The sequence below is a fragment of the Arachis hypogaea genome, chromosome 9 (assembly GCF_003086295.3).
Source record: "Arachis hypogaea cultivar Tifrunner chromosome 9, arahy.Tifrunner.gnm2.J5K5, whole genome shotgun sequence".
Taxonomy (NCBI): Eukaryota; Viridiplantae; Streptophyta; class Magnoliopsida; order Fabales; family Fabaceae; genus Arachis; species Arachis hypogaea.
This window is the reverse complement of record NC_092044.1, coordinates 116,620,315-116,640,040: the sequence shown is the minus strand read 5'-3', so window position 1 is coordinate 116,640,040 and position 19,726 is coordinate 116,620,315. Positions and strand designations below refer to the sequence as shown.

Sequence of the window (19,726 nt, the reverse complement as noted above, 5' to 3'; positions counted from 1 at the left end):
ACGTTTATGATCGGTGAAGAATTAAAAGTAAAATTCGCAATAAAAAATTAACACAATCAAAAGTTAGCAATTTACTTATTTTTCATTCAAATAAATTAATGATTAATACATCTTAAATTTGAGTACTTTCTAATTATTTATTATTAGTCAATAAATTACTGTATACAAAATTTAATCAAACACTAAACTCATCACTCCGTCACTTTAAGTTTATTAGTAACCTAATTTTTCTTTGCAGTTAACTAGGCTCACAATGACCTTATATCTTAAGAGCCCAAACTTTAGTATGCAGTACCCATTCACCTCTTTAAACAGAAAACAAAAACAAAAATGAGACCCAAAATAAAACAAAAGTAAGGACAACCCCAAAAAAAAAGGAGAAAAGAAAAAGGAAGTTGTACTCTTCTACTTTCCAGATTCCTCAAGTAAGCAAGCAGCAAAAGAAACATATGGTTATGGTTGGTATCTCCATTTCAAGCGAGGGAGTGTGGGGGCACAGTGATGAGCTGTATTATATTTGTATTTACTCACAATGATCATATTTTTGGTTCGAGAAAATCAAGTGAAAATTTTATGGTATCTTTGATTCTTGAATATGGCAAGCCTAAGTGGAGATATATAGAGATCATATCCTCATTGTATGAATTTATCATAATCTAATCGAGTTCCTCCAATACTTCAATTATAATTATGGTAATTCTTTAATTAGAAATTTAATTTCGATTCCAATTTTGGAGTCAAACAATAGAATTTACATATGGGTGGTTCCATCAAACACAAAAGATCTAATAACATGTATCGCTTCAAATTCTAGACTTGATAAAATCAAGTGTCAAATTACATAAAATTGTGTTATATATTTCATGAATAGAAGTAGAAAGTACGTAAGTGTAAATGAATAGAGAGTAAAGGGGGGAAATTTTCTCGAGCACTTTATATATATATCTTGTTGGTTTTTGGATGGAATATATTCTCCATTATTATTATTATTATGGATTCTGGATGTAGCTACAGCACTTCTACTACTACTACTACGTAAATTCCGGAATAATGGAAGGTCACTCTTACTGCATATACATGTCAGTATGTAGAATGAATATATAGGATCAATATTCATATCAGATCCAGTAGTTGAGTGTAATAACTACAGTTCTAATCTGTACACCCCAAAAACAAATAGTTATTATTAGCATTGTTCATACATTTTGTTCTTTTCTCTATTTCAATAGTTCTATGTTTTGGACTAATGAGTTATAATTCAAATGACACTTTTTATTCTTATTACTTAAAGGTTGTGGGTTCAAATCTTTCTATTTTTTTGAAAAAAAAAATTCTATGTTTGGTTAGAGAAACTGATTTGTCTATTTGTCGACTCATTTTTTTGGATATGAGAAGCATGTGTGTGTTGTGCGTGGTTGTGGAGAATGTGGGTGTTAGACATGAATGTGAGACAGTTTTTTTTTTGAAACAATGAATGAAAAAATCCGATTTTTTGTAAAAAAAATTAAGCCTACTAATCGGACAGCCCAATTAATGTGAAAGAAAAAATTTAAATTTTGGCAAAAGCAATCAGACCTTCGATTTGTGTTCCCAAAACCGGACGATACAATTTTTGTTCCTTACACCACAGCTGCCTAAAGTATCTATACACTCCATAACTGCGTTCTACGCCATTCTCCCAACCACATCTAAATTAAAAAGTGTCCATTTGTCACAAGTAGAAGCATTTGATGATATATACTTTAGAGATGAAATTGTGTATTAAAATTTTTTTGACACTAAAGTATTCGTTTTTAAATATTTTAGGAACACTCCCTGATTAGCTAATTATTCTTAAATTTGTTATAATCTCTAAATAATAATAATTAATGATAATCATTATTATAAAGTAATGTCTAATGTTGAAAAAGAATTTAAATCGTATGTCTAGTTAAATTTGGTCAAACGCTTAACCCCCTAAATTTAGAATCTGTGTCTACACACCCGTGTCTGCATATATTAATTAGTTGTATGTTTATTAAAGTTCAAGCATGCACTATTCTTTTGTTTTAATACTGTTGAATTAAGGGCTCAAGGAAAGAGCTTTCATGTCCAAAACAATAATATATAGAAAACTTAAGGGTAGTATTAATCCAAAGAGTATGGTTTTAAAATTTTCAATATATTTAATATATAAAAAATCTTAAAAGAATTTAATTAATATTTTTAAAAATATATTTCGAAAAGAAAAAGGTTTAGAATACTTAATAGTAACTAGTTAGACATAATAGTGTGTGAGCATTGAATTGTACTATGAGTATAATAAATAACCTCTACCCTTTACAGCCGCACATAAGGCGATTGTCTCTCAACTTTTAGCCAAAATTTGTTCACTTACTTATCTCTCCGACAAGAAAATATTTTTTAACACTAATTTGGTGGGGTGAGTGAGTCACATTATAAGTAATTTAAATTTCTAAAATTTTCAAATTTCTTTTAAGTGTTAATATTGTATTATTCCCAAATAATATCTATTTCGGTTGCTATTATTCAAATAATAATATTTCAAATCAATTATGTTATGTTATTAAATAAGTAATTTTCGTAAGATATATATTAGAATGTATTAAGCATATATAAAATAATACATGTAAATAAATATAAATATATAGTAGTTAATTTTGTGTATATATAATTTTTTTAGAATTATTTTGATGTATTATCAATTGTATATTCAATTACGAAAAACTACTTCAACAAAATTTATTATTTTTAATTTTGTTTAAATTTAATTTTGATATATAGTTAGTATAAAAGAATTTTACACATAAATTCAATTATATAATATCATTTTAGCAAAGATAATTATTTTTTATATTGACTGTATAGATAATTATAAAAAAAATAGATGTAATTGAACGATTATATAAAATATTTTGCATCAAAATTAAACTTATAATTATATCAAATTAACAGCATATAAAATATCTTTATAATTGTTTTTTGGATTTAGCTAACATATCTCATAAGCACATATGATAAATTTATCATTATTAGAAGGTTTTAATTTTTTTTAATAAATGTATTGAAAATTTAATTATTTTTTTGTATTTTTAATAAAAGCTTTTTTAATTTATAATATTGACATGTGCTCATAATACATAAGTAGGAGACTAGAGGCATTTTCAATGAGATTTTGAGTTAAAAACTTATTTGATATAAATAATAATTTTACTTGTGGTTGGCAATGGCAATTGGCAAAATGGGTTGAATCCGTTATGTCAAACCGCAAAAAAAAAAGGGAAATGATACAAGATTTTGAATCCGCCAAATTTAAAAAGTTCGCTAAAATTGCGAGGCAGTACAGGATGGGACCGGCTGTCATCTTTTTTTTTTTCAAAGATTTTTCAGTAAATTTAAATTGTATAAATACTTAAATAAAAAATTATAGTTTTTCACAAATCCTAAACACTAACAGCAAACATACTCACACATGCCGTACACAGCCCACCTAACCCTTCCCTGACCCTAAGCTTCAGTTCAGCTCTCTCCTCGGTCCTCATTTTTCGGCTCCTCACTGTTCCAGTGTTCCCAGAGCTCCCTGTGCCTGCAGATTTGCCTCCTCCCTCGTCAGTCATCTGTCTCACAGTGTATTCGTCACACAATCACAATTTGTAGCGACGTTGTGTCTCGTCCCTGCTATGCGTCGTGTCTTCAATCTCGCAGTGTATCTCTCTCGTCATCAGTCTCCCACGTTGCCTGTTCCGATCTCATCCTGTCAATCGTCACAAAATTGGAGTCTCGGCGGCGCTGTATCTCGTATCGCCTCTACTTTGCCTTTCGCTCCTCTCTCCTCCTCCGCCTCTTGCCGGCATCTATGGATTATGTGTTTGTTTTATTATTGCTATGTTTAAGACTTTAAGACTTATTATTTATTAAGTTGTTTTATTATGATTAATTTCACATCAAAAAAGTTATTATAGTTAATTAAAATTATTTTATAGATTAATAATTAATTTAAAATATTATTCTATATATTAAAAATGAATTGGATGAAATAATTTTATCATAAAATAAAATAATTGTTAGTATGTCAAATTAAATTTTATATAAAAGAAAGAGGTTTTTAAAAAATATTTTAAAAAAGGAGGCGGGCCGGCCCGCCATTATGCCTTTTGGTGGGGCAGAGTAGCAAGTTGAACCCATATTAGTTAGGCGGGGCGGGCCAGCCCATCTCATATTTGGGCGGCTTTTGGCGGTGCTGAGCGGGCCAACCCTACTTGAGGTGCAGTTTGGATTGGATAATTTTCTCTGGACAATCCGATCTAATTTCAAGCGATTTGGATTGGATAGGATTTGTGATTTTGTAAATTTAAAAAAAATATATACATAACAAGTCTCAACATCAAATTTTATTGGATTTGTAGTTTTATAAACTAAAAGAAAAATTAAACATATATAACAAGTCTCACGTCAAATTTTAAATAACTAACGACGACATAATAAATTGCAATAATATCTTGAGAAATTGATGACATAACAATAGAAATAAAATTATAAATTGGTTAAAATAAATAAATAAATAAATTTTTTTTTTAATTTATAAAATATTTATTAAATAATAATAATATATGAATAAGATAAAAAATAAATAACAAATTAAATATATTATAAATAAAATTTTAAACGTGATAATAAAATAATAATATATATTATTTTATATTACGTAATTTGTATTGGATTTGATTAATTTAATTAAATTTTAACCTAATTCATGCAATGTTTTAAAAATAAAATCCAAATAAGTTTAAATTAATATAATTTTAATTAATTTTTAATTTGAATTAGATTACATGAACAATTTAATTTATATCGGTTTAATTTAAATTCATTAACACATAAGATAGATATTTGTTTTTATGTTGCTTACTCTTACATTTTATATTATTAATAACACTAAAACACCTATTTGGGAAGTGGATAATATTAGCATTGAATTGTTATGAATCTGAAGAGAAGTGAGAGTAATCACATGCACTGATTACAAAACACAATCTTGTAATTAATGGTTCCTAGTTCCTACTTATTAGCTTCAATTCCTACCGTCTTTAACTCTAAAAGAGTTTGTCCCTAATGTCTGTCCCTGTGGCCTCACAGCACGTGGGCCCAACAGTAATGGCTGCCTCTCCTTATTTTGCTTCAATTTCAATTTTCATGTTTGTGGGGCCCCCTCTCTTCTTCACCTTCTCATGGTCCAACTCCTTTATTATTATCTCAACAAAACCCAAATGCCTACCCTCTATTTCTATTTATATTTCCTTTTTATATTTATATCATGCACTACCCGCCTCATTCATCAATTCCTTCCTATGTTTCTTTAGACTCCTATATACACTACTAGCAACGTGCCAAGTGGATCCCATATTCCCATTAATTTCCATTTATAATAACCAAATAAGTCTTAATATATAATTAATAAAAAAATATGGACAACTAATAATATTTTTGAACAATATAATCCAAAATTTGTAGGAAAAACAAAACAGTAAACATTTTGCTTTATGCATGTTTTTACATCATTCACTTGATTATTATTTCAGTTATAATAATGCTATATAGGTTATTGGAGTAAAATAACAATAAGTATTTGAGGATTTTGATATCGGATTAATTAATTTTTAAAAAAATATCAATTAAATTTTTTATGTTAATAAATAATAGATACGTTATGTTTTTATGTAAATTTAATATTGGTGTTTATATATACTGTTATATTACTTGAATTTGAATTGGGTTGAATTTGGATGTAAGATCCTAATGTCTAAAATTGATAGTTTCGATTTGTTCGTCGAGACGGTAGTTCTGTCGATGTCCTCGCTTGGACAATGGTAGGAGGTATGCGTATCTACAAAAAATTCTGATACCTAAGTTAGTAAGAATTTAAGCAGGTTTTAGGTGAGATTAAATTGAAAAAAACACTTGAATATTGAGGTATTTATATAGTAATAAAAAAAGATTTAGTCATTTTTTAGAGATAAATTTTAAAGATCACGAGTGATTATTTACTTATAAAAGTAAGAAGTTACTCCCATGTTTAAGTTGGTTAGTAGGAAAATCTTTTAACTTATTCTCCAAGTAGATTAAATACAGATTAGAAAACTTGTTGTATCTAAGTCGGTCAAATCCGTGCGAATGGGGCACGTGGATTAGGTTCATTATTATTGGGCTGAACTTGATTGGCTCAATTTTAAATGTTGCTCATTCATTGTTAGATATAAACATGCACTATTCATTATAGTTACGTATCTGTTTTTTAAAAGATTATAAGATAAATACTAATTGTTAGAGTGAAACTTCACTTGTTTTATTAGGACTCAAGATAAATAGAAAGTAATTAATAAGAATAACAAATGTTTTACCGTCTAAATAACATTGTTCTCATATTTATGTAACAATAACAATACACGTCATTGTAGATAATAAAAGCATAAAATACATGACAATTTCATTTTGTTTTGCATGCATTATCTATTAATAAAAGAACATAATATATCTATTATTTATCATAAAAAAATTAATTAGTAATTTTTTAAAAATTAATTAATATAAAATCAAAATTATTAAGAATTTAATTATTTCTTTACTCAATATTTTTGTGTAATCATATTTAGTTTCCCTACTATTTGTTGACCAAGGACCAATTCCAATTAGGAATTGGTAAGGATATATATGACATCAGCTCATTGAATGCCCTAGTAGACTTGAGTCCCATAGTCATTGATGAGCGACGACATAAATATATTTTCATGTTTGATGTTGCTTTGAGACTTATATAAGCACAAACAGTTTCACACTTTCAGTTTTCTTAGTCGGCCATTAATTTCCATATTGGCCCACACATCCACCTAACCACACAACAATCACCCTATTTTCTCCCAACATATTTATATTTTATATTTATTATTATTCTAATTTCTTACCATGACAAATTTCCTAATATTATTGATTTGGCAATACCCTTTTGGCTGATCTAAATATCTTTTAATTTGTAGGAGTAATAATAATAAGAATTAAGAAGGAAGAACAAGCTCCCTAAGGACCCGTTCCAAACTTTGCAAAGACCTCTTATTAAATGGCCTCTCTTCATTTTCATTCTTGGTCGCTTCTATTTTTATTTGGATAATAATAATAATAACAAAAAGGACCATGGCTACTACTATAAACTACAAGAACTACTACAACTATTGCTACTACTAAATACTTCATATATGTTTTGTCTCATTTAATGCCACAAAGTCTAATAACAAGAAATATGGTTCTTCAATTCTCTCAAACCACATGACCCTGCATTTACTCTCACCCATGTTTCCACGCACATACACTATTATCCCCCTCCTCCTTCTTTCAACTTCAATCCATTCATATTCATATACTTTCTTCACAAACAACAAGCCCATAAATTCCTCCTCCTTCATTTATTGAGAATAATATGAATGTGATGACATATTAAAGGATCTTGCATTGTTCTCTCCTACCTTAGCTTAATTAATATTCTTCATTATTAATCCCTCCCTTTCCCTCTTTCAACATTTTTTTCCTCCTTTTAACAAAACCAACCTCCCTCTCTATCCATTTCTTCATTCCCTTTCTTGGTTTGGACACAAGGAATGGATAGAAGGCATGTGCATGTGCATATTTTGGTAGTGATGATGCTCTTTTTGCTTATATATTTGGTTGGTCATAGTTATGCTTCAAGACACATTATTAGCACTACTAATCATCGTCAAGTTTTCAAAGTGAAGCCTAATAAGAAGGTTCATTATCAAGCCTTGCCTCCAACCTTCTTTAGTTTCTTACCAAAAGCAATGCCAATTCCACCTTCAGGGCCTTCAAGGAAGCACAATGCCATTGGATTACAAGCTTCATTAGGGACTCCATAGAAGGATACATATATATCTTAATTATTATATATTCTACCCTTCCTTAGCTTCTTATTTTCTTCTAGCATCTTAATACAAAAAGGGAAGAAGAAAAAAAAAGGTAATTATATATGTATATGTTTTCCTTTTTTTGTTTATTTTTAATTTAATTAACCTTTTGTTTTTTTTTTGTTTTAATTTCCTTATTTTTCCCTTTTCTTTCTGATTATTATATTATTATTATTCTTAAGATCAGTTTCAAGGGGTAAAAGGAAAAAAGGAGGAGCAGCATGTATGCAAGGGTAAATTGTCTAGTTTTTTAGCTAGAAAGTTTTCATCAATTCATAGCTTGTAATAGAATCCTTGTGAAGTTGAAACAAAATTAAAAAGTACTATTTTGTTTTGGAGTTTGTCTTAAAGATAAAAGATCTTGTACTTGAAAGCAAAGAGTTAAAAAAAATAAATAAATAAAAAAGAAAGGTGACTCAGACTTTTGCAAAGTTGATGGATATCTACTACTTTCAAATTTCAATTCTTTCCTTCTTCAGTTTCTTGCAAGTAATCTCTTTTATTGGTTTGGTAAACAAAATATTGCAAATTAAAGCTGCCATTATAATCTGATATCTTCCTTTTGGAGAAATTATTAAGAAAAAAAAAGAGTTCTTTTTTTTTCTGCCCCATAAAAGTAGCGAGGTGCTAGTGTATGTAATAATGATTGATTGATATTTTGGTTTGGAAATCCATGAATTGACGGTTGCAACTTCCAAGTTGAGTTGTTCTAAATAAACTTGGAATAATGAAGTTAATTATTATTTTGTGTATGAAAATCTGCGATTTGAATGCGTGCAAATCTGAGAAAAGGTAGCAACAGTAGTTAAGAGTGACCATACATTCTCATAAATTTTCGGGAAGTGACGTGCGATTCGTCTCTTAGTTTCTTTTTTATTTTATTTTTCTTTTTCTTAAGTACTAAATCAAATAAATTTAATAATTGTATTTGCTAGCTATTTTACACTAACTATTTCACCAGTATGCTCATCTATATAATATTTTATTTATCCTTAAACTTATATACGAATCTTAATTTAATTTTTAAAATTTTAATAATTTTTATTTAATTATCAAATTTTATAAACATAATTCATATTAGTCTTTAAAATAATTTTTAATGTAGAGACATCAACAACATATTATTATAAACAAACGAATGCCACGCTAAATTCTGTACAATAATAATATTATTTTAGTTTTAACATTTAAATAACCCAAAAATAACATCATAAATGATATTTATTAAAATTTTATTTAATAAAATAAGTGATACAACATTATTTTTAAACTATTTAAATGTCAAAATAGATTTTAGTATAATATTTAATTATTCATATCAATATTTCACTAATATTTTTATATTAAAAATTATCTCTAAGACTAATATAAATACATTTATAAAATTTAAAAATTAACTAAAAATAATTAAAATTTTAAAAATTAAATTAAAACTCACGTATAAATTAAAAAATCAAATTAAATATTAACTCATACTCATTTTAACAAGGATGCTTTCCTTTACTATCCTTATGGCTTATCCCATTATCTATAATTGAACATAATTTAGAGTACGGTTATGTTGGTACGGAAAAATTTTTATACAGTTTAATTAAATTTATAAATTTTGATAATTTTTTAAATAATAAATTTAAAAATTAATTATTTTTATTAAGATGATAATACTATTAATTATGAATTTAATTTTGATATATTATTAATTTAAAATAATTTACATATGCATTCAATTATATAACGTTATATTAGTAAAAATAATTACTTTTTACATTAATTATATGACATTATAAAATATTTTATATTATCCGTACATCAAAATTAAACTCAATAATTATATGTATAATCTTTTTTATAAAATTTTAAAAGTTAATTATTTTAATTTATATTAGCCAATATTTTAAGTTGATCAATTTATCATCATAATTTTAGTCAATACTTTTAAATATTGTTAGTTAATTATTTATAAAAAATAATAAATTATACTGATTTTATAGCATTATCTATTTTTTTTCGCTAACTGTGTATATATGAAATAATAATGAAAATGAATTATTTAGTTATTGAAATGCTTTTTTTTTGAGAAAAAAAAAACGTGAAACGTGTATATAAAGACTTTAATCAGACAAGAGAGAGATAGTAAAAAAAAAATATATTTTTCTATATATAGAGGGACAAATTAATAACAAGTATTCAAGTAGAGACTTATTATGCCACTCTCTTCTTAATCTGATGTCATTTACACAACTTTCAAACACATTTAATAAGCTTACGCATTTTTTTTCTGCTGTTAACCTTCTAAACGTTGACATTTCGAAGAGTTGAATCTTGGTTAAATAAATCGGCACGGTATTATATATCTTATGCACTTTAATGCAAGGTGGGGGTTGAGATTCTATATAATGATGGGTTTAATTAATGATAGTTTAATTAATTTTGTACAATAGGATAGTATAAATCAAAATATGTGACACATTAAAATTGAGTAATGAATCTCAATTTGTAAGTAGATTACACCGGCAGGTTCCTGTGTTGTCCACGTTTCCTCGACGTAGAAGACAATGGAAATACATTACATACATATACTAGGTCCTCAAAATTAAATGATAATCGTGTTCGGTGGGTGAGATTTTTCATGTCATAAATTTCATATATTAATTTAATTTAAACCTAGCTTTGAAGCCATGTGAAACCCGTCAATTACAATGGTCAATTTCATGGACAAATGCACATGATTGAGAAGCACTAGTTAATATGAGAATTGAGAAATAATGGTACCTTCTTTTTTTAACACCAAAATAAATACTAAAATAGTTATTAATTAAAATTAATTATTAATAAAAAACATATACTTTTATACATTTAATTTTTTTAACAACAAAATTAATCTTGCTATGAGACATACTATTGCTTGTCCGAATATTTCATTCCATAATTGTTGTTAGGTGAAAATTCAGGTGCAGTCAACTTCACGTGAAATTAATAGTTGAAAGTCATTAGATGGTTTGAGTGATTTGACTAAATTTTTATCTACCAGCTCTCAGCTATCAACTATCAACTTCACATGAAGTCGACTGCACCTGAGTTTTCACCCTGTTGTTAAGATTATTTCAAAACATAGAACGTTTCTTATCCTTCATTAAGGGAGGACAAAGATTCTAACTATGAAATGAACAATAGTTAACAATATTAGTAATAATGGATATATATATATATATATATATATAATATAGAACTACCCATGTTTTCAATCGTTAATGCAAGCAAGTCAAAGGTGGTTAAATAATATTAAAGTTTTGGTGTTAGGGAGACAAATGTCAACTCTCAAATGGGTTTGGTTAAACAAACCGGGCTTCTTGCTCAATTTCCACACCACTATCAGAAACTCCCATTGAAATCTGGGGAGCTATTTTATTTGGTGAAGAACAATTGGACATGAAATTAGGGTTGCATGGCGGTGCCAATATGAGAAGTTTATGCTGCTTCAATTACAAATAAGTCATATGTTAGCTATCACACATTATTGTTTTTTCACTTAGTAATAATGACTCTTGCATCTTGGAATTTTAAGTGTTACAATATTACTCTCAAATGATTTAATTTGCTTTCATTAGTGTTAACATTTTGGAAAATTAACTGATCAATTCATTAATCTTTTATAATTAATTTGGTAGGAACATAATATTGAAAGTTTGAATTTTTTTTTTTTTTGTGGAATTATATATTATTGTTGTTATCTCAAGCATTAGGTTAATTATTACTTTTTAGGCCAAGAACTTTCTTGTCATTATTGATATTGACTATTTGACTTATTATATAAAGGCGTTTATTGTATATATTATGTTAGTTTTCTTACTCCCTATACTTTGATTGGGATCTTTATTAGCAAACAGATAACACAAAGAACAAGGAAAGACAAATTTATATTCAAGATACATGAAATTTTGTTGTGTTGCTTGATGTCTTTATATGATGTGGCTTATTGCTCTTTACTTTATATATATATGAATGATTTAATTCGTCTACCAATGAGGACCATTTCTGCCTCAATCTCTATCGTGCATTTTATTCCATGTCATATCATACATATATATACATGCTAGGGATGTAAGTTATCGAACCGGACCGAAAATTATGCAAATTGAATCGAAAATTATTCTAAATCGAACCGAAAATTATAACAACTGATTTGAAAAAAAAAAAATCGATTTTTTTGTTTTTTCTGACAAAACCGATCAGTTCGGTTCAATTTTTGATTGGTTCGATAGAAATTGAACCGAACCGAAAATATGCATCCATTTCAATGTTTTAACCTTTAACCTAATAACAAAAATCTCCAATTTCTAACCATTTCAATGTTTTACTCTTAGAAATTAAAAACTAAAAAAACCAAACGAACCAAACCACTATTAGTTTGATTCGATTCGATTATTGTAAAAGCAGCAAATTGAACGGTTGTATTACATGCTAATGTGAAGGTTACTTGATTAGTTCTATTATTATGCGCGTGTATACTTGATCAAAGTAGTAGTCACTACCCAACCGTGAAACATCATCAATATATTACACATTCCTAAATTGACTTACTTAATTAGTAGTTAATTATTTGACCGCTAGCTAAATTAGTTTCTCTACTTCATAACCCTTTACACTCGTCCGCAATATACTGGGCTTTGAAGTTGAGCCCAAGCCCATTTGGTCCATGGCCCCAAAGTTTCGAATTAGTCGCATACCATTCTGTTATTATCGTTAGCTATCAAGCTTCAAAGACAATTCTTGAAGCTTGAAGGTGAGCATCACATGGGAATTGATCTCAAAACACAGAATAGGATAGAGCAGAACAGAACAGAACTACTAAATCTGATAATCTGAGAACTTGAAAAAAAATGCAACATATAATACTAAAAACACATTAAGATTAACAATTTTATTACAGCAAAAGATGCATTCATAGCACTAGTAAGAAAAAGGTTCAACAACAGCATGCTGAGAACCAAATGATTCCATTGGGTTTATTGATAACAGTAAAAGATGCAAAAGTAGGAGATCCTGCAAGAAATTTCAAATTTCAGTACATGGAACCAGTGTTTCAGAATAAGTCCACATTCAATACAAGGAAGAAATCTACCTGTTCATCCTCTAGCCATAGATTCTGGTGACCAAACTATTCAAGAACCTGGAGTAGGGTTCTCTGCAAGAGGAGATGAATAATACTGAAACTATAAAGCCACAGAAGCCTGTGAAGAACCCTAATCCCATGCTCATGTATAATGCCTCCAAGAATATTGAATTGTCATCACCCACTTGTGCTACTGGCCTCTCATCTTCTGTGGTTTCTTCTTCACATTTCTTGTTAAGAGGTTCTCCACAAAGATTGGGATTTCCTTCGTAAGCTGAAGGATCGAAACTCTGTAGTTGCGTTCCAATTGGAATTTTGCCATCAAGATCATTGTTTGACAAGTCTAACATAGTAAGACGATCAATTTTGGAGAGACTTGAAGGAATTTTGCCTGACAAATGATTTCTTGACAAATCAAGAAACTCTAGTGATTGTAAGTTCCCAATGTTAGAGATGATTTCCCCATTGAGACTGTTCCTTGATAAGTTCAATAAAACCAATCCAAATAACAACTCAATTTCCTTCGGTATTTCACCTGTGAGATGATTACTTGAGAGGTCAATTCCTGTTAGAAGCATATCTGCATTTTTGAAGGAACGATATGCGCTTTTCCATGTTAAAAACAGATACAAATTATATCGTCCAGCCAAAAAGGTATATACTCCAACTTTGAACGCATACGAATGACTCATTGGTTCATTTGAGCTTCTAGCATCTCGAGTCATTGCAGTAAAATTCTTTATGCAGGTTGGAATCCCTCTTGATAATCTATTTTGCGAGAGATCCAAGACTTGAAGCTTTGTTAACAAACACAGATTTGAAGGTAGACTTCCATTAAAGTAATTGAATCTTAAGCTTAGGATTACTAACTGTTTTAAGCTTTCTCCTATCCATAATGGAATCGGACCATGAAACTCATTTTGTCCCAGGTCCAACCATGCCAACTGGGAGCAATTCTTCAAGGAAGAAGGTAATTTTCCAGTGAAATTATTGTTTCTTAAAATCAAAGCCTTCAAGTTTGTTAAGACACCCAATGAGAAAGGAATCTTTCCTTCAAGTTTGTTATTGCTGAGATCAAGAAATTGTAGTGAGTTCAAATTCAAACAATCAGGCAACTCACCCTTCAATTGATTGTTTGATAAATCCAAAACCCCCAAAGGCATGGCTGTGTTATTGCCGCAAACAAATGATACTATATCTGAAAATCTATTGTTGGATAGATACAAGGCAGTTGCTTGCAACCAAAACCGTGGAATGGAACCCTCAAATTGATTTGAAGTCAAATCTATTTCTGGGTAAGATAACTCAAATGGGAGATTTGGAATTGTACCAGTGAGATTGTTGCCTGAAATATTAAAAGTATCCATGGTTAGCAATTTCCCCCATAACCAGTTCGGCACAAAATCCAGAGTCCTGAGATTTGCAATATTAAGCCTCCGGATTTCATCTTGATTCTTGAGCCAATGTGGAAAATTAGAATCTACCGTGCAACCTGGTATAATCAAACTTTGTATTTGGAAAGGTGGAACCCAGCGGGCACTAATCTTGATAGTCAACGAGCTACCTGATATATCAAAGACTTTCAATTTGGAGAGGTTAGTGAAATGAGATTCAGTAACGACACCTTCAAGAGAATTTCCATCAAGAAACAAAGACTCCAACTCAGTAAGCAATCCCAGGCTTGTAGGAATTTCTCCATGCAATTCATTATCTGAAAGCCATAACTCTTTCAAAGACGAGATGTTTGAAATGCTAGGCGACATGCCATGAATTTTATTTCCCGATAAATGCACTTCTTGTAACGAGCTACTGGTGCATCTTGAAGAGTTGAAAATAAAACTCGAAAGATCCCCAGTCAAGTGATTGCTGGAAGCATAAAATGATTGCAAGGTGCATATATTCCCTAAGGATTTTGGAACAGGGCCTTCTAGATTGTTGTTTGAGAGTTCAATACTTTCAAGTGAATGCATTATGCTGCCAAAATCATCAGGAATGGTGCCTCTTAAGATGTTGTTGGTAAGGTCAAGTACTTGTAGATTAGAGGTGAAGTTAAATGCCCAGTGGAATATAGTTTGTGATGTCAAATAATTCTGAGACAGATCAAGGATAGCAAGGGAAGTAGAGAAATTCAAACTGGAATTAGACAATGTTAGAATATGAGAATCAGAAAGGCCACACCTGCTTAGCCTCAGTTCTTTTAGACTTGGAAGCTTTCCAAGGAACTGGAGTGAGTGGAGAGAAGAATCATTGAGATTAAGGACATCACTCAAGTCAAGGCTTGTTAGAGAGGAGAGATTTGACAGCCACTGAATACCGCCATGATTTTTACCATAAACAGTGAGGTTCTGATTGTAGCCAAGATCAAGATGCTGCAGTTGGAAAAGATTCCCAAGTTGGTAGGGGATCACTCCTCCAAGTTGGTTCCAACTAAGATCAAGATGCTGCAGTTGGGAAAGATTCCCAAGTTGGTAGGGGATCACTCCTCCAAGTTGGTTGACACTAAGATCAAGATGCTGCAGTTGGGAAAGATTCCCAAGTTGGTAGGGGATCACTCCTCCAAGTTGGTTCCAACTAAGATCAAGATACTGCAGTTGCGAGAGATTTCCCAGCTGTGATGGGATCTCTCCCTCAAAATAAGGTTTTTTAAGAAAATAATCGGAGAAAGCAGCAGAAGAGAGATTAAGATAGCATAGATTTGGGAAAGAACCCAAGATTGGTGGGATGTGAGTAGTGGCGTTATTTGATAAGCAAGTGAGGTCTAGATACGACAAGTGTTGGAGGTCAGTCAAGGAAGGGCTGATTTCACCGCTCAAGTAGTATTGTGCTTCAGAGCAGTGAAGATCAACCCTCTCAACGTACCCAGTTTCATTGTTGCAACGAATCCCTTTCCATTTGCAGCAATCATTCTCGTCTTTCCATGAAGACAGAATGCCATAGTTATCATGGAGGCCTTGTTTGAAGTTGAGCAGAGCAAGTCTCTCCCTCTCTTTGCACTTCTTTTCTCCACCCTCCGTTGCTGCATGGTTGGATCCTAAATGCCATAGCAATACCAACAAAACAAGCAATTTCAGGATATAGCCACCCATTATGTGTTCAACCCAACAACAGTATAATTGTATAACCTTCAATTCTTAGAAAAGCTAAACAACTTATCCCACACAATTCTTCTGTTCACTTCCCTCTTCTCTCTCTATTGTGTACTCACTCATTAATTAGTCATTACGCGCCAGTAACGACTATACTTTTAGGAGTGGACTTGGACTTGGACTTTCTAATATGAAGGCTTTTAGGATCAGAATTCTATGGTTGTGTTTGGCTGGGATATTTGTATCAACAAAACATCAAAATCAAATGCTAATGGTGTACACGCGGCACACATTGGAAACAAATGTCAGGATAAGTCTACTCTTAGTTCATTGATGAGCATACTCAGTCAAATTGCACCATCAGTGCAAGACTGAAATGCATATTGAACTTGAAATGAACTCACTTGTAAAAATAGATAACTGCACCATTCACCATGAATGAGTCTCTGATCCATTATTGTTATTGCTGCTCCTGGCGTAATAGATCATCCGCTACCAATTCAATTATGTACAATTGTCCTTTCAAGGTTGAGAAATTTCACTGTGCCCTAAACACCTTAATTTTTTTTTTCCAGTTTTTTACCGAAGAACTACTAATTACACACAAACAAAAGCATAGTCATAGAGCTCTGGCTCCTGACAGTTTGAAAAGTTGGTAGAACACGCGCGCACTAGTTTGTTAGTATAACTGTAAGGGTCAAATAGTAAAATCATCGGGCTTTGAAGTTGACACCGAGTTAAAAAAAACGGTAGGCCCAGAGAGGAAAAAAAAAAAAAAAGGGTTTCGCTGAAACCCCGCAGCATTGTGCCATTCTCTGATGGTTACGACAACCACCATTGTAACTGTATCACTGCCACCATGCATGGCAGCCAATTCTTGAAAACACAAACTTAATTGCCGCCATTTTCAAATCTAAGCTAAGCTCCTTCAAGACTCTCTCTCTCTTTCTCTGTCATACAATGCGGTGGAGGTTTCACTCTTTGTTCCTCTTATGCCTCCATTTCTTCCTCCCCTCCACCACCACCCTCTCTTCCCCTTTCTCTCCTTCAGAAAACGTCACTCTCTACGGCGACGCCTTCTTCACCGACCACTCCATCACCCTCACCACCGACCAACTCTCTTGCTCCGAATCTTCTTCTTCTTCTTCTTCGTCTTCTTCTTCTTCATCTTCGAGTTCAGGTGTTGGAAGAGCTTTCTACGTTTACCCTATTCGGTTTCTTGATCCCCAAACAAACTCAACTGCTTCATTCACGTGCCGCTTCTCATTCTCCATCGCCTCCTCCCCTTCTTGCCCCAACGCCGACGGCATCGCCTTCCTCATTTCCTCCAACACCGACTTCGGAACCCTCTCTCGCGGTTACTTGGGCCTCCCTGCAGCCATTCTCGACCAACCACAGCACCAAGACTCTTTCTTCGCCGTCGAATTCGACACGAGCTTCGACCCTTCGCTCGGCGACATCAACGCCAATCACATCGGAATTGATCTCAGCACCGTCGTTTCTTTTGCCTCTGTTGATGCTCTGTCTCGCGGCGTTGACCTCAGGAGCGGGAAAGTCATCAATGCGTGGATTGAGTATAGGGATTCCATGAAGATGGTTCGTGTTTGGGTTTCTTATTCTTCAACTAGGCCTCCAACTCCGATTCTTGCTTCCCAGGTGGATCTTTCTGAGCAGCTCAAGGAGTTCATGCATGTTGGATTCTCTGCTTCCAATGGTGGAGGTTCCGGTATTCATGTTATTGATCATTGGCAATTCAAGACTTTGGATTATGGCTCTCGTGAAGAGGTTACTCCTATGGATACCATTCAAGAAGGGAACTGTATCTTTTGTTATCCAGGGGACGGTGATTTGGATTCTGCCTCGTCCATTCGGCGAAACGGCACGCGTCGGAGGCAGCAGAAGATTGGTGAGATGGCTCTTGGATTGGGAGGGATAACTGCATTTCTGGTTTCTGTAGTGGCTGCAGGTTTTGTTATCTCAATTTTCTTGTCAAAGAAGAAAAATAATGGTACTGGAAAGAAAAATTGTAGGTTTCAGACAAGTAAAGTGCCTATGAGATTGTCACTTTCTGAGATCAAATCTGCTACAATGGGGTTTAATCGTGATAGGCTTGTTGGGGAAGGTGCTTCAGCAAAGGTTTACAAAGGGTCACTTCAATGTGGTGGAGATGTTGCAGTGAAGAGGTTTGCCAATGTTGATGGTTTAGATTGTTTGCACAATCCTTTTGCCACTGAATTTGCCACCATGGTGAGTTACTTGAGGCACAAGAATTTGGTTCAGCTTAAGGGATGGTGCTGTGAGGGCAATGAGCTGCTTTTGGTTTATGAGTACTTACCAAATGGCAGCCTTAACAAGGTTCTTCATAGGAACTTCAATTCTTCAATTGTCTTAACATGGAAACAAAGGGTTAATATAGTTCTTGGAGTTGCTTCTGCTCTTACCTATCTCCATGAAGAATGTGAGAGGCAAATCATTCATAGAGATGTGAAGACTTGCAACATAATGCTTGATGCAGAGTTCAATGCTAAGCTTGGGGATTTTGGACTTGCTGAAGTGTATGAGCATAGTTCTGGCACAAGGGATGCTACTATACCAGCAGGAACAATGGGCTACCTTGCACCGGAATATGTGTACTCCGGCGTTCCGACAGTGAAGACTGATGTTTACAGCTTTGGTGTGGTGGTGTTGGAGGTGGCTACAGGGAGGAAGCCAGTGGAGGATGATGGAACCGTGGTTGCGGATTTCGTGTGGGGATTGTGGGAGAAGAACAGGCTCATTGATGCTGCTGATCCAAGATTGAAGGGTAACTTTGATGTACTAGAGATGGAGAGGATGCTGTTGGTGGGGCTTGTTTGTGTTCATCCTGATTATGAGAAGAGGCCAAGGGTGAGAGATGCAGCTAGAATTCTCAAGAAAGAAGCGCCACTTCCATCATTGCCATTGACTAAGCCTAGGGTGAGAATTAGGCCTGTTTGTCCAAATGATACACCAGAGACACAGAATGCTGTTGTTGGGGATTGGTTAAGTTCTGATGATGCTCCTTATTTGACTCCTAGGAGCCAGTTTTACTAGGATTCTCTCTTTTTTCTTTGTACATTTTTAGTGCAGATTATTTTTTAGATCATTGATATATGATGTGAGAAAGCATTTCATGTTTTGAGGATTCCAAATGATGATGATGTGCCTTGTACTTCTTTCAGACATAAGAAAAGTGCTTGTTTTCTTGTTTAATAACAAAATCTAGTTGAAACCAGCAACCAATTATTTTTTGTTTCTGACACAAGATTGTGTTTAATCACATGTTGGTCAAAATTGATGTTTCAGTCCCCTGGTTTATATATCTCAAAAGAGTAACGAATACATCATTAATACAATGGATATTGTTTCCAACATTTTATGAGCAGTCAAATTATATTCTAAGGTTTTGTAACTAGCTCAGAACAGATAATGAAATTCTCACTTCAAATTACAATTGTACAGGGCACACCAAACTGTTATGCGTCTATATATTTCAACATGATGAGATAGAGAATTTGAGAATTATCACTTAATTTCTATAA

At 32.2% G+C, this 19,726-nt stretch overlaps 2 protein-coding genes across 2 annotated transcripts; one reads left to right on the top strand and one right to left on the bottom strand.

Annotated features, from left to right (window-relative positions):
* Positions 1–12,837: 12,837 nt before the first annotated feature.
* On the bottom strand, positions 12,838–16,713 carry LOC112712420 (receptor-like protein EIX2). Its single transcript, XM_025765311.3, has 2 exons — positions 13,090–16,713; positions 12,838–13,010 (listed from the first exon to the last, which is right to left on the bottom strand). The coding sequence occupies exon 1, from the start codon at positions 16,164–16,166 to the stop codon at positions 13,101–13,103; it is 3,066 nt and encodes a 1,021-aa protein (XP_025621096.1). The 5' UTR covers positions 16,167–16,713; the 3' UTR covers positions 12,838–13,010; positions 13,090–13,100.
* On the top strand, positions 16,535–19,419 carry LOC112712421 (L-type lectin-domain containing receptor kinase S.6-like). The gene has a single exon (XM_025765312.3). The coding sequence runs from the start codon at positions 17,127–17,129 to the stop codon at positions 19,236–19,238; it is 2,112 nt and encodes a 703-aa protein (XP_025621097.1). The 5' UTR covers positions 16,535–17,126; the 3' UTR covers positions 19,239–19,419.
* Positions 19,420–19,726: the final 307 nt, after the last annotated feature.

Bases quoted from the DNA above. Each gene is read 5' to 3' on its own strand.
- LOC112712420 (XM_025765311.3), bottom strand. From the start codon at position 16,166: ATGGGTGGCTATATCCTGAAATTGCTTGTTTTGTTGGTATTGCTATGG.
- LOC112712421 (XM_025765312.3), top strand. From the start codon at position 17,127: ATGCGGTGGAGGTTTCACTCTTTGTTCCTCTTATGCCTCCATTTCTTC.